The sequence below is a fragment of the Takifugu rubripes genome, chromosome 1 (genome assembly GCF_901000725.2).
Source record: "Takifugu rubripes chromosome 1, fTakRub1.2, whole genome shotgun sequence".
In the NCBI taxonomy this organism is placed as follows: Eukaryota; Metazoa; Chordata; class Actinopteri; order Tetraodontiformes; family Tetraodontidae; genus Takifugu; species Takifugu rubripes.
In genome coordinates this window covers 28,681,861-28,696,086 of record NC_042285.1, presented here as the reverse complement: position 1 = coordinate 28,696,086, position 14,226 = coordinate 28,681,861, and the positions used below count along the sequence as shown (strand labels likewise).

Here is a 14,226-nt window from a genome sequence, read left to right as displayed (position 1 = left end):
AAACATCAGCTATGAGAGGACAGATGAGGGGACAGATGAGGGGACAGATGGGAGGACAGATGAGGGGACAGATGAGAGGACCGATGAGAGGACCGATGAGAGGACCGATGAGAGGACAGATGGGAGAACAGATGAGAGGACAGATGAGAGGACAGATGGGAGAACAGATGAGAGGACAGATGGGAGAACAGATGAGAGGACAGATGGGAGGACAGATGGGAGGACAGATGGGAGGACAGATGAGAGGACAGATGAGAGGACAGATGGGAGGACAGATGAGAGGACAGATGAGGGGACAGATGAGAGGACAGATGAGAGGACAGATGAGAGGACAGATGAGAGGACCGATGAGAGGACAGATGGGAGGACAGATGGGAGGACAGATGGGAGGACAGATGAGAGGACAGATGAGAGGACAGATGAGGGGACAGATGAGGGGACAGATGAGAGGACAGGTGAGAGGACAGATGAGAGGACAGATGAGAGGACAGATGGGAGAACAGATGAGAGGACAGATGAGAGGACCGATGAGAGGACAGATGAGGGGACAGATGGGAGGACGGATGAGGGGACAGATGAGGGGACAGATGAGAGGACAGATGAGAGGACAGATGGGAGGACAGATGAGAGGACCGATGAGAGGACAGATGGGAGGACAGATGGGAGGACAGATGAGAGGACCGATGAGAGGACAGATGAGGGGACAGATGGGAGGACAGATGAGAGGACAGATGGGAGAACAGATGAGAGGACAGATGAGAGGACAGATGGGAGAACAGATGAGAGGACAGATGGGAGAACAGATGAGAGGACAGATGGGAGGACAGATGGGAGGACAGATGGGAGGACAGATGAGAGGACAGATGAGAGGACAGATGGGAGGACAGATGAGAGGACAGATGAGGGGACAGATGAGAGGACAGATGAGAGGACAGATGAGAGGACAGATGAGAGGACCGATGAGAGGACAGATGGGAGGACAGATGGGAGGACAGATGGGAGGACAGATGAGAGGACAGATGAGAGGACAGATGAGGGGACAGATGAGGGGACAGATGAGAGGACAGGTGAGAGGACAGATAGAAGGACAGATGAGAGGACAGATGGGAGAACAGATGAGAGGACAGATAGAGAGGACCGATGAGAGGACAGAGGATGGACAGATGGAGGGGACGGATGAGGGGACAGATGAGGGGACAGATGAGAGGACAGATGAGAGGACAGATGGGAGGACAGATGAGAGGACCGATGAGAGGACAGATGGGAGGACAGATGGGAGGACAGATGAGAGGACCGATGAGAGGACAGATGAGGGGACAGATGGGAGGACAGATGAGAGGACAGATGAGGGGACAGATGAGGGGACAGATGAGAGGACAGATGAGAGGACAGATGAGGGGACAGATGAGAGGACAGATGAGGGGACAGATGAGAGGACAGATGAGGGGACAGATGAGGGGACAGATGAGAGGACAGATGAGGGGACAGATGAGGGGACAGATGAGAGGACAGATGAGAGGACAGATGAGGGGACAGATGAGGGGACAGATGAGAGGACAGATGAGGGGACAGATGAGGGGACAGATGAGAGGGACAGATGAGGACGATGGGAGGACAGATGAGAGGACAGATGAGAGGACAGATGAGGGGACAGATGAGAGGACAGATGAGGGGACAGATGAGAGGACAGATGAGGGGACAGATGAGAGGACCCCCTGCTGCCACACAATAAGAAACGCAGGTCAAGGCAGCGGAGTAATTGCATTTATTCGAGGGGACTGTCCGACTCAGACGTGAGTCCCGTTACAGACGTTGTCCTACACTAAAAGATACATGAAGCTGGTTCTAATTGGTGATTGTGACTGTTCCCAGCAGTGATGCTCGTGTGTCTTGGGTCCACAGGCTCAGTCCTGCCCAGGTCAAACACACTGGACGCCAGCGTCCTCACTGTGGGCACAGTTGTTGACTCCCATTCCGGCATGTCGACAGTCAAAGATGTCCGTCTCTGATCCGAGGCACCGCAGCTCGTCCAGCCAGATCTCCCCAGTTCCTGTTCCAGTGAAGCATCACATGGGATCAAATCGATCGCTACAGTCGTTGATGTTATTGTGCAACAACGGCGGCGGCGGCGGCGGCGGCGCCGTTCTCACCAGGGTTGCTGGTGGTGAAGACGGTGGAGGCGGTGCTGAAGCCCAACATCTTACAGATCACTTTTCCATCAATGGTGTCAAAGTTGTCGTCACACACTGTCCCCCAAACGCCGTTGTTCTTTACCTCCACACGACCTCTGGAAGGTCCAGGGACCAGGCGCACTTTGGCTGGGGGGGGGGGGGGCATTTACTGGTCAGCATGGGACAGTGGAAATGCTTCAAATCAAGAGCTCAACACTTCCTGTGGGCGTGGCCTCAGAAACATTTCCCTCCCCTCTCTCTCTCCCCCCTCCCTCTCTGTCCCCCTCTCCCTCTCTCCCCCTCTCCCTCCCTCCCCCCTTGGTCTCCCTCCCTCTCCCCCTCTCTCCCCCTCCCTCTCCCCCCTCTGTCTCCCTCTCTCCCCCCTCTGTCTCCTCTCTCCCCCCCCTCTCTCTCTCTCCCCCCCCCTCCCTCTCTGTCTCCCTCTCTCCCCCTCTCTCTCTCTCTCTCTCTCCCCCTCTCTCCCCCCTCTCTCTCTCTCTCTCCCCCCCCTCCCTCTCTGTCTCCCTCTCTCCCCCCCTCTCTCTCTCTCTCTCCCCCCTCCCTCTCTGTCTCCCTCCCTCTCCCCCTCCCTCTCCCCCCTCTGTCTCCCTCTCTCCCTCTCTCTCTCTCTCTCTCCCCCCCTCCCTCTCTGTCTCCCTCTCTCCCCCTCTCTCTCTCTCTCTCCCCCCCCCTCCCCCTCTCTCCCCCTCCCTCTCCCCCCCTCCTCTACCACTTTAGTTTGGGGGGGTAATGAAGGGTCCTGAAGTAGCTGCTAACGTTAACGCTAACTGCCACTGGGACCAGAATCTGCTGGAACCTCCTACTCTGAACCAGCAGGGGGCGATGTCTATGTTCTAATGTACTTTACAGTTTTCACTTTGTCCTTTAGTTCCAGGTGGTCCAGGTGGTCCAGGTGGTCCTGGTGGTCCTGGTGGTCCTGGTGGTGTTAAAAACAAAGACCAATAAGTATTATGTGATGTGTTAAACAAAGCAGAGCAGATGTGACTGAACTTCCTCGGACTCACCCTGAGACCCGTTGAAGCCTGGAAGTCCAGCAGGACCTGCCAGTCCTCGAGAACCAGAGTTCCCTTTCTGACCAGGAAAACCAGGAGCACCCTGAGAACCTGGTGAAGCAGACAAGCGTTAGGTTCTGCCAGGATGAGCGGTGGTCTTCCTCCCCTGCAGGTACCTTTTTCACCAGGACTTCCTGCATCACCTTTCTGTCCCGCAGCACCTGAGATCACAGCCACAGTTTTAGTCCACCACAGTTTCACCTCTGACCTCTGACCTCTGACCAGGTTTGACGGGTGTCACCTGCTGTCCCGGCCTCTCCTTTCTCACCCTTGGCTCCAGGCCCCAGATCTCCGGGTGGTCCCGCAGGACCTGAATTGTGAGGCAGATGAGGAACTGCTGATGTTTTGGGTTTTATTCTTAAAGAACGCTCGTGAACTTATGGTGGAAAAGCAGCGACTCAGCCCGACTTCCGGCCTTGAGCAGAAGCTCCAGGAGGAAGAGAAACCGAAGAATTTCATAAACCAGAAGTGAAAGCAGAGGTGAGATGGTGTGACTGAACGCTGAGGCTCAGGTCACAAGATTCCACCCCTGGGGGCCCGGGGCAGCGGTCCTGACAAGCCCCTCCCCCTTCACACTGGACTTCTTCCTTTTTCTTCCTGAAATGAAACATTTGAAGAACGATTCTGGAATCAAAGTCAGGCTGACCTGGTTCTCCGTTTGGGCCTGGGTCCCCCTTCAGTCCAGGAATACCTGGAGACAAATGAGAAGAAACCTGCTGATGGTCTGAACATCTGGAGAGTAATCAACCATCAACATCAAACTGACTGCAACAGAAACATTGGGTTACTATGGCAACGGCTGCTGTGGCGATAACTCCGCCCACAGTTAATCCATGAATGAATTATTCCCCCTCTTAAACTGAAAACAGACTTCCTGTTTGGGTTCTCTAGTTGTTGAAGTGGGCCTCACCTGGAATACCCCTCTCTCCAGGTGGGCCTGGAGGGCCCGGCTGCCCGTCTTTACCTGGAGGACCAGGACACAACAGAAAAGAGACACTGATGGATTTACACCGTCACATTAGCTTAGCCATTAGCTACAGTTCAGCTTTTAGCTCATCACTGACTGACAACAAAGGTTATCTTTATTAGCTACAATAGTGGCTTGCTAATGCGAGCTAATGTTAGCATGCGGGTCCATACCTGAGGTCCGGCTCAGGTTTGCCAGTTTGTTCTCCAGGTTTCGGTTCGTGACGTTGAGCTGGATCAGGTCAGACCTCATCTGGCCCAACCGGCCCCCGTCGCCACACAGGTTCTGAACCTGTTGCCATGACAATCACACCCGCAACCTTAGCTTGTGCAGCGAACCATCAGAATCAGACTTTTCTGCTCCGACCAAAGAGCCTGTCAGCAAGCTAACAGCTAACAGCGTTAGCATCCAGTTATGGATCAGAAACCTGAGCAGAAGAACCTGTGCGTGCAGAGTCCACAGCTGAGCCCTCAAGGTTCTGCTCTCCTGACTGGTGTTCTGCACAAGGACCTGCAGGACGTCCTCACTCTGAGGGACAGATGTCAACATCTGGGACGAAGGTTTGAGGAGCAACGCCTCCAGTGTGACCACTGGGGAGAGAAGAGACAGCCCAGGTCTGAACTGGTTACACTGGGACAAGGAGGGCGGACACACTGGTTACACTGGGACAGAGGGGGTTAATGACTGGTTATACTGGGACAGAGAGGGTTAATGACTGGTTATACTGGGACAGAGGGGGTTAATGACTGGTTATACTGGGACAAGGAGGGTTAATGACTGGTTATACTGGGACACAGAGGGTTAATGACTGGTTATACTGGGACAGAGGGGGTTAATGACTGGTTATACTGGGACAGAGAGGGTTAATGACTGGTTATACTGGGACAGAGGGGGTTAATGACTGGTTATACTGGGACAAGGAGGGTTAATGACTGGTTATACTGGGACACAGAGGGTTAATGACTGGTTATACTGGGACAGAGAGGGTTAATGACTGGTTATACTGGGACAGAGGGGGTTAATGACTGGTTATACTGGGACAAGGAGGGTTAATGACTGGTTATACTGGGACACAGAGGGTTAATGACTGGTTATACTGGGACACAGAGGGTTAATGACTGGTTATACTGGGACACAGAGGGTTAATGACTGGTTATACTGGGACAGAGGGGGTTAATGACTGGTTATACTGGGACAGAGAGGGTTAATGACTGGTTATACTGGGACAGAGGGGGTCAATGACTGGTTATACTGGGACAGAGAGGGTTAATGACTGGTTATACTGGGACAGAGAGGGTCAATGACTGGTTATACTGGGGCAGAGAGGGTCAATGACTGGTTATACTGGGACAGAGAGGGTTAATGACTGGTTATACTGGGACAGAGAGGGTTAATGACTGGTTATACTGGGACACAGAGGGTTAATGACTGGTTATACTGGGACAGAGGGGGTTAATGACTGGTTATACTGGGACACAGAGGGTTAATGACTGGTTATACTGGGACAGAGAGGGTTAATGACTGGTTATACTGGGACAGAGGGGGTTAATGACTGGTTATACTGGGACAGAGAGGGTTAATGACTGGTTATACTGGGACAGAGGGGGTTAATGACTGGTTATACTGGGACAGAGAGGGTCAATGACTGGTTATACTGGGACAGAGAGGGTTAATGACTGGTTATACTGGGACACAGAGGGTTAATGACTGGTTATACTGGGACACAGAGGGTTAATGACTGGTTATACTGGGACAGAGGGGGTTAATGACTGGTTATACTGGGACAGAGGGGGTTAATGACTGGTTATACTGGGACACAGAGGGTTAATGACTGGTTATACTGGGACAGAGGGGGTTAATGACTGGTTATACTGGGACAGAGGGGGTTAATGACTGGTTATACTGGGACACAGAGGGTTAATGACTGGTTATACTGGGACACAGAGGGTTAATGACTGGTTATACTGGGACACAGAGGGTTAATGACTGGTTATACTGGGACAGAGGGGGTTAATGACTGGTTATACTGGGACACAGAGAGTTAATGACTGGTCATACTGGGACACAGAGGGTTAATGACTGGTCATACTGGGACAGAGGGGGTTAATGACTGGTCATACTGGGACAGAGACATGGAACATGGACTGGTTTTACTGGACCTTTATAAATTAGAACGATGTTGATGATGACCTGCAGGATGATGAAGAGGAGGCTCATGATGAAGCACCAGCGACTTCGGGGCTTCGCTGGCGTCAGATCTGAAATTCAGAGAGAAACTTCAGCTCAGTGAGGCACCAGCGCCCCCTGGTGGCCAAAGTGGGTCCCACAAATAAATATGTAGCATTAAATCTGGTGTTTCTGAAGTTTCGGAGCGACCAGGTGACATCGTTAGTGATGGAGATCAGACACTGTGACCACATGTTTAGTTCATGCTGGTTTTACTTACTGCCCGGCTGGAAGCTGCTCAGGTCCGTGCTGCTGTCAGACAGGTCAAACAGGGGGTTAGTGTGAGTGGAGGACATTCGTCCCCCCACACGGTCCACCGACGTCTCCATGTCTGCGGTCCAGCGTCTGTCACCTCCACTTCCTGCTGCAGCAGCTTTATAGGAGCGTCTTCAGCTGGTTGCAACAGAAGCTGGGCTGAGAAGAGGAACTGGGTGTGACATGTTGCTGAGGAGGTCGAAATTCAGAGAGGAGGAAGTTCCTGCTCAAACATTTAACCATTTTTACACTTTGACAACTAATTCAAGGGTTTTATCAACATCCAAAATGGTAAAAATCCCAAAATCCAAAGATACCAAACGTAATTAACTGGTGTAAAAGTAAAGCAGAGGTGATTTGTTTGGAGCTGTAAACACTGGTAGATGCAGGCGGAGCCACACCTGCGTGGAGGCCTCAGTGATGATGGAGGACCAGCGTGACACAGGTGTCTCCACCTCCTGATAGTGGCTCCTGTCTCCGTGACGGCTTGGTACCTGCTCAGGTGTTTCCTCAGCTGTGGATCCGTCTCAGGACTCAGGTGTTCTGCTTTTTCAATGTTTAAGGAGCAGCAGGAGTCAAGAAATGTGTCTCAAGATGCTCCAGATTTCTGCAGGCTGATTTGAACAACCTGCCTCATGTTGGGTGTCATGAGGGCGGAACCACAACAGCAGCAACAGTTTGACCCGCCCCCAGGTCTTAGACACGCCCCCACATTACAAAAGCTCTTTCTCGTTTATGTGGAAATGTTTTTCTGCTAGATACTTTAAAAAATGTGACAGATGAAGAAAGACGGGGTTTTTTGTTCGTTCTCTTTATGAAGGTCAAAACCAGAAACCAGGCAAACCAAAGAGTGCTGAACACGCCCCAACCCATAATCCTCCTGGGTGAGGGATACCCGCCTGCTCCCCACACAGCCCCCCGGACATCCAGAGGGAAACCGGGGGCAAAGGTCAGTCCCTCACCAGAGGCTGATCGGCCTGATCCTCATCCAAAGCTGAAGACTGTTTGTCACCAGCCTGCAGGTTTCAAACTCTGCAAATCTGGACACACAAGATGAGGAGACACATTAGGAGCCTTGTAAGGAGGGCCCCCCGATGGGGGACCTAGGCTGGTTCCAGAACCTCGTAGGCCACCAAATGTGGCGGCTTAAGCCTATCCAGAGTTCTACGTTTCCTACAACCCACATATCACACCTGAAACTCTTGGAGCCTCTCCAACACCCTGAATGGGCCACCATTCAGTGGTGGACCGGAGTCGGAGTGAGAGCAGATTTGGGGAGAAAAGGCAACAGGAAAGTAAAAGGAGGCAGAGGTCTCTGCCAAAAAACTGTCCCGGAACATGAGGGGCTGCCTGAAAACCAACCCTGCAGAAGCTTCCAGGTCCTTGCTAGGGGCTAAACATAGACCGAGCATCACCCAAGGCGAAGGAGAGACCACCCGAGAGTGCAGCCTGTGATAATGTTGTACGCAGGAGTGCAGTGAACCTGTGTACCCAGGGACCTCACCAGCACTGACCAGAGCTCCAAAACCAGCTGGGGTCCCCTGTCAGAGGGGACGGCACAAGGAAAGCCCCAACACGCGGATGTCGTAGAGGACAAAGGAACTGCCTCTAACCACCTGGTGGCTCCATGTACCACAGTCAGCAGGTGTATAAAACCCTCTGAGGGGGTAAAGGGCCCAGCAGGTCCACATGCACGTAGTGTCTCGCTAGAGGGGCACCCTGGGGTGCTGGTGCACCTTACAGGCCGATAGGCCACAGAGGCCGCTGATCGTTCTCTGACCTCCTTACATGGACCAGGTGAAACAAACCTGGACCCATCCAGCTTCACCGACACCTGGTGTCATGGAAACATTGCAAAGGAGTGTAGGACCACCTTCTGGTACCACCGCTTTAGGGCTGTACCAGTGGTCTTAAGCACCAGGTGTTGGAGCTCCACGGGCTGGTCAGCAGCCATGGCTGAAACATCCCCTCTGAGGGACAAGGGGCCCGCAGGCCCGGGACAGACAATCGCCCTTCCTCGCCGTGTGGCGAATGTCCGTCATAAACGCTGAGACGGCCACGACGTGGGGCGGCTGTGGAGCGGACCATGGCTCAGTTCCCTTGGCCATAGCAAATGTCCACCGTTCTTGGTCGGCGTAGACCCTCCAGCAAGTAAAGGAAGTGGCGCCCAGCCAGGTGCAACACCACCAACCCCCGAAACACTGTACTTTTGCTCGTTGTCCCGCGGTTGCCACGCACCAGTCAGGCGCCGCTCCACCACCGAGGCATCGGCCGTGAAAGCCGTGGATACCCACGGTGCAGGATGTGCCGGAAGCACCGCACTCGCCCAGGCAGACTGAGCTTCACTGAGCTTCAACAAATGCCTGATCCGCTCAGGAGTCCAGTCGACACCGTCATCAGCCTGCCGTGGCCCAAGGGCCCCCTAAGATGGCTGCAGGATGTGGACCACATGAGGGAAGTCTACCACCTCGGCCCTCACCAGACCTGGAGACTGTGGCAGAAACTGGAGGTGATGGAAAACTGTAAAAATTATTCCCCGAATCCAGGATTTTAGTGTGAGTTAAGGGCCCAGATCCACCTTTCTGGCTCGGAAATGTGGCAAAAGACACCGGATCAATCAGACGGCGGTGAGCAACATCCACCCGTAGAAGATCTGCTCCTATTGGGGACTGCGATGAGGCTTTCGCTGTGTCCAGTCACAGACCTGGTGCCAAATAGAATTCAGTTCCAATAGTAGACCCATTAGTGGTGCTCAGCTCTGGGCCTCTGGACGAGAGGTCCGAGTCAGCTGGAGGTCCGAGTCACCTGGAGGTCCGAGTCAGCTGGAGGTCGGAGTCACCTGGAGGTCCGAGTCACCTGGAGGTCCAAATCACCTGGAGGTCCGAGTCAGCTGGAGGTCGGAGTCACCTGGAGGTCCGAGTCAGCTGGAGGTCCGAGTCAGCTGGAGGTCGGAGTCACCTGGAGGTCCGAGTCAGCTGGAGGTCGGAGTCACCTGGAGGTCCGAGTCACCTGGAGGTCCGAGTCAGCTGGAGGTCGGAGTCACCTGGAGGTCCGAGTCACCTGGAGGTCCAAATCACCTGGAGGTCCGAGTCAGCTGGAGGTCGGAGTCACCTGGAGGTCCGAGTCAGCTGGAGGTCCGAGTCAGCTGGAGGTCGGAGTCACCTGGAGGTCCGAGTCACCTGGAGGTCCGAGTCAGCTGGAGGTCGGAGTCACCTGGAGGTCCGAGTCACCTGGAGGTCCAAATCACCTGGAGGTCCGAGTCAGCTGGAGGTCGGAGTCACCTGGAGGTCCGAGTCAGCTGGAGGTCCGAGTCAGCTGGAGGTCGGAGTCACCTGGAGGTCGGAGTCACCTGGAGGTCCGAGTCAGCTGGAGGTCGGAGTCACCTGGAGGTCGGAGTCACCTGGAGGTCGGAGTCACCTGGAGGTCCGAGTCACCTGGAGGTCCGAGTCAGCTGGAGGTCCGAGTCACCTGGAGGTCCGAGTCACCTGGAGGTCCGAGTCACCTGGAGGTCCGAGTCAGCTGGAGGTCCGAGTCACCTGGAGGTCCGAGTCACCTGGAGGTCCGAGTCAGCTGGAGGTCCGAGTCAGCTGGAGGTCGGAGTCAGCTGGAGGTCGGAGTCACCTGGAGGTCGGAGTCACCTGGAGGTCCGAGTCACCTGGAGGTCCGAGTCAGCTGGAGGTCCGAGTCACCTGGAGGTCCGAGTCAGCTGGAGGTCCGAGTCACCTGGAGGTCCGAGTCAGCTGGAGGTCCGAGTCACCTGGAGGTCCGAGTCAGCTGGAGGTCCGAGTCAGCTGGAGCCGTCCACCAGACAGGAAGTCCTTGACCAAAAGCAGCTCCTCTTGTTCACCAACGCCCACGGCTGCTACTGAGCGCTGCCTTCGGCGTTCCCGGATGCACACGGAGCCTCGCAACCAAAACACAGGTGGAAAAAGCACAGGTCACCCTGTCACCTCTGGGCCGAACCTCCTGCCACCATCGCCGGGTCCACATGCTCGGCACCGGCTGCAGGGTGCCCGAGGCCACCCCGTGAGGTCTGGTAGACAGACGACAGTTCAGGACCACAGGTCATTACACAGGTGCATATCTGCAGGATCAGGTGCTCCTCTCTCCACCTGATGAAAGATGAACCCTCCTGCTTTATGATCAGCATTATCCCGAAGCCTCCTGAGACAACACGGAGGCCACATTGATGGTGGCTCAGCACTCAGCAGAGCTCCTGTCCACCAGCACAGGTCCACAGAACATCAGCTGCAGACATGTGGACCGTGCAGGTGCTCCCCAGCAGGAAGGAGATATTCTGTGTCCCAGCAGGCGGATCCCAGGTCACACAGGTAGCCCCCCCCCCCCCACCACCACCACCACCTACCTCAGGTTAGTTTCATCCGCGACCTTCTCCATCGCATCCGTTTCTTCAACGATCGTTTAAAGGTGCGTTTGTGCACAGTCGGATTATTTTGAGATCGCCTGTTCCTCCGCTCGCCGCTGGGTGTCGCTGCGTCACAGTTCAAACGTAAAGACGAACGTTCATATTTAAATGATGCAGGTTCATCAAAGTTCGGAAGACTTTTGTTCATTTGTTGGATTTTGTTGTTGAAAGTCCGATTGTTGTTGTCACACAACAGAGAGACACCTGTTCAATCACGACAGTGAGTCGCCTGTGTGACGCATCCAAATGATCAACAAACGTTGAACAAAACAGACAATAAAAACACATTTTTCCATTTTTGGTCATTGTGTTTTCTCGGTTCGATTCGGCGCCATTGTTTTATTGCAGCAGATATGAGCAGCCTCACACAAGTGTGCGTGTGCGTGTGCGTGCGAGAAAGAGATAGATGTCAAATCAGTAACAATTTCTCATGTGTGTATTTATCTCAGTTGAATTATCGGAGCCTATTTGGTCATTGATCACGCGCGCGCGCGTGTGGCCTCATTGTCTTCAGACCAGGGAAATGTCGGGCTGAATTGCTGAAACAGCAGTCTGACGTCAGGAAACCTAATAAAACTCTTCGGATCTTCACATTAAAATTCATTTGAAAGTGAATAAAATGAAGGCGTTGGATGACGTCAGTGGTCATTAAAGCCCACTCACCTTCCACGAGGCCGCGGGCGGCTGCGCGGTAAATATCTGCTTATCTCCCGTTTTGTTGCGCCTCCATTCATCCCGCGGCCGTGATGAAGGTGATGAAGAGGCGCGCGGGCCGCGCTGACAGCGGCGCCTGTGTCCGCAGCAGCTGATGGACGTCAGGCGGGAGGCAGCCTAATTAAAACCGATCAATTATCACACTCTCACGCACTCGCAGGGATAAGAAGGTGGAGACGGTGCGTCAAACCTGAGGAGGGCGGAGGTGCACAGTTGTTTGGCTAAAACAAGAGCGCCTTCCTCCTCCTCCTCCTCCTCCTCCTCCTCCTCCTCCTGTTAGTGACACCACAGATGCTCAACAAGGAGATTCATTAAGATTTTTGCATTAAAAATTTAAGAACGAGTTTCGGTAATTTACGCAAAAATGTGTGTGTGTGTGTGTGTGTGTGCGTGTGTGTGTGTGTGTGTGTGTGTGTGTGTGTGTGTGTGTGTGTGTGTACCAGTGATAATCTCTTGTTTGGTTTCTCAGCTCTTCTTCGGGTTCAGAGACGCGTGACATTATTGGACATCGTCAACTCATGTCCAAAAGTGTCCTGGCCTGTGATTGGTCCACTGTGTTCTGGCTCTCATTCGCGCGCGCGCGCGCGTGTGTGTGTGTGTGTGTGTGTAAGTGTGTGTGTGTGTGTGTGTGTAAGTATGTGTGTGTGTGTGTGTGTGTGTGTGTGTGCGTGTGTGTGTGTGTGTGTGTGTGTGTGTGTGTGAAGCTGTCATACGGCGCGCAGTGTGTGATCGTGCTGCTAGTCTGAGTCCGTCACCGACCATGACGCACGGGAGCACCTTTACGCACGAGAATGTCCACAGTTTGCAAATAATTACAGCATCCAGCAACCTTCCGGAGAGAAAATAACTATGTTTTAGTGCTTCCTGCTGTCAGATTTGGGGATACAAAGAGCGGGCCACAGGAGGGGGATCGGAGCGGGCGCACACTCGTTGTTCTCAGCCGCGGGGATGGAGCAGCGGGACCTGAACAGCTCCGACAGCAGCGAGCCCGAGAGCGTCTCCCCGGCTCCCAGCCTGCCCTCGCCGCCCATCCTGCCGCTTCAAGTCGCCCAACAGGCTCACAGGACCACCAACTTTTTCATCGACAACATTTTACGGCCAGACTTTGGCTGTAGGAAAGAACTCTGCGCGCGGGAGAGGGCGCACAGCTCCGGCGGCCGGGAGCGCGTGCACCCGGCTGTCAGCAGGCCGACCGACCCGGCCACCGCGTCCCAGGACTCGAACTGTAGCACCGACAGCTCCTCCTCCGCCGCCTCCTTGGCGAGTCCCAGGAAGGGTCAGGGCAGCGGCGGAGGAGGGTCCGCGGCCGCCGTCCCCAGCAGCGGGGGGGTTAAAGCCGAGGAGAGGACGGCGGCAGCGGCAGAGAACAGCAACTCCTCACTGGTGGTTCTGAACGGAACCGGCACCACCACCCCGGAAAACCAGCCGATGCTGTGGCCGGCCTGGGTCTACTGCACCCGCTACTCGGACAGGCCCTCATCTGGTAAGACCCGAGTTTCCTGATGCCCGAGGACGAACAACGGGAATAACCAAATCTAGGAATAAGCAAATCTAGGAATAACCAAATCTGTTGTGTTGGCAATAGATTTTATATTAAATGATCCATTTTTTCAAATAATTAAATCAGCAAAATGAAATCAAAATGTCTTTTTAAAAGCAAAGACATTATAGATGATTTGATTTACATTTTTGTTTGGTTTATATTCCTGTGAAAGAAATTCGAATGTTTTCATTCTTCTGAAATCGGTTTATTTCAAATGTTCGTTTAATTGAAACAGCTTAAAGTGAATGTCTGTAGAGCAACAGCAATAATAATGCTAATATTACTGCTGCTAATTATTATAACTACTATTATTACTATTATCGTTAATATTATTATTACGATTATTACTATTATTATTACTATTGTTGTTATTATCATTACTATTATTATTATTACTATTGTTGTTATTATCATTACTATTATTATTATTATTACTATTGTTGTTATTATCATTACTATTATTATTATTACTATTGTTGTTATTATCATTACTATTTTTATTATGATTATTATTAATATTATCGTTAATATTATTATTACTATTATTATTATGTTACTATTATTATTATTATTATTATTATTATTATTACAGATATCAAACTTATATACCATATATAAAATGATCTAAACATTGAAGACAAAATTGTTTTTGTAGAAGATAGAAAATATTTTGTACCTTGTGTTATTCTTACAGTTTTAACAATAATAATAACAACAATAATAATAATAATAACAACAATAGCGATGATGATAATAATAATAATAATAATAATAATAATAATAATAATAATAATAACTTGCACCGTATAATATTGGGTGTTAAAAAAAGCCGGTATAAAAATTAAATTGAG

At 52.2% G+C, this 14,226-nt stretch overlaps 2 protein-coding genes across 4 annotated transcripts in view; one reads left to right on the top strand and one right to left on the bottom strand.

Moving 5' to 3' along the window:
* Positions 1-1,742: 1,742 nt before the first annotated feature.
* On the bottom strand, positions 1,743-6,818 carry marco (macrophage receptor with collagenous structure). Of its 2 annotated transcripts, none has more exons than XM_029847870.1 (12): positions 6,658-6,818; positions 6,371-6,469; positions 4,653-4,801; positions 4,385-4,502; positions 4,155-4,208; positions 3,891-3,935; positions 3,486-3,554; positions 3,361-3,405; positions 3,196-3,295; positions 3,040-3,116; positions 2,151-2,318; positions 1,743-2,050 (listed from the first exon to the last, which is right to left on the bottom strand). In XM_029847870.1, the coding sequence occupies exons 1-12, from the start codon at positions 6,764-6,766 to the stop codon at positions 1,920-1,922; spliced, it is 1,164 nt and encodes a 387-aa protein (XP_029703730.1). In that variant the 5' UTR covers positions 6,767-6,818; the 3' UTR covers positions 1,743-1,919. The 2 variants fall into 2 exon arrangements, with proteins under 2 accessions (XP_029703730.1, XP_029703738.1); XM_029847878.1 differs by having other exon boundaries at positions 3,040-3,108; positions 3,197-3,295.
* Positions 6,819-12,574: 5,756 nt separating this feature from the next.
* LOC101072981 (homeobox protein engrailed-1-B-like) overlaps positions 12,575-14,226 on the top strand; it is a 3,008-nt gene continuing 1,356 nt past the window's right edge. For both annotated transcript variants that reach the window (XM_029847889.1, XM_029847885.1), the window contains exon 1: positions 12,575-13,315. In XM_029847889.1, the coding sequence (XP_029703749.1) occupies positions 12,781-13,315 (535 nt within the window). In that variant the 5' untranslated portion in view covers positions 12,575-12,780. The remainder of the gene's footprint in view (positions 13,316-14,226) is intronic.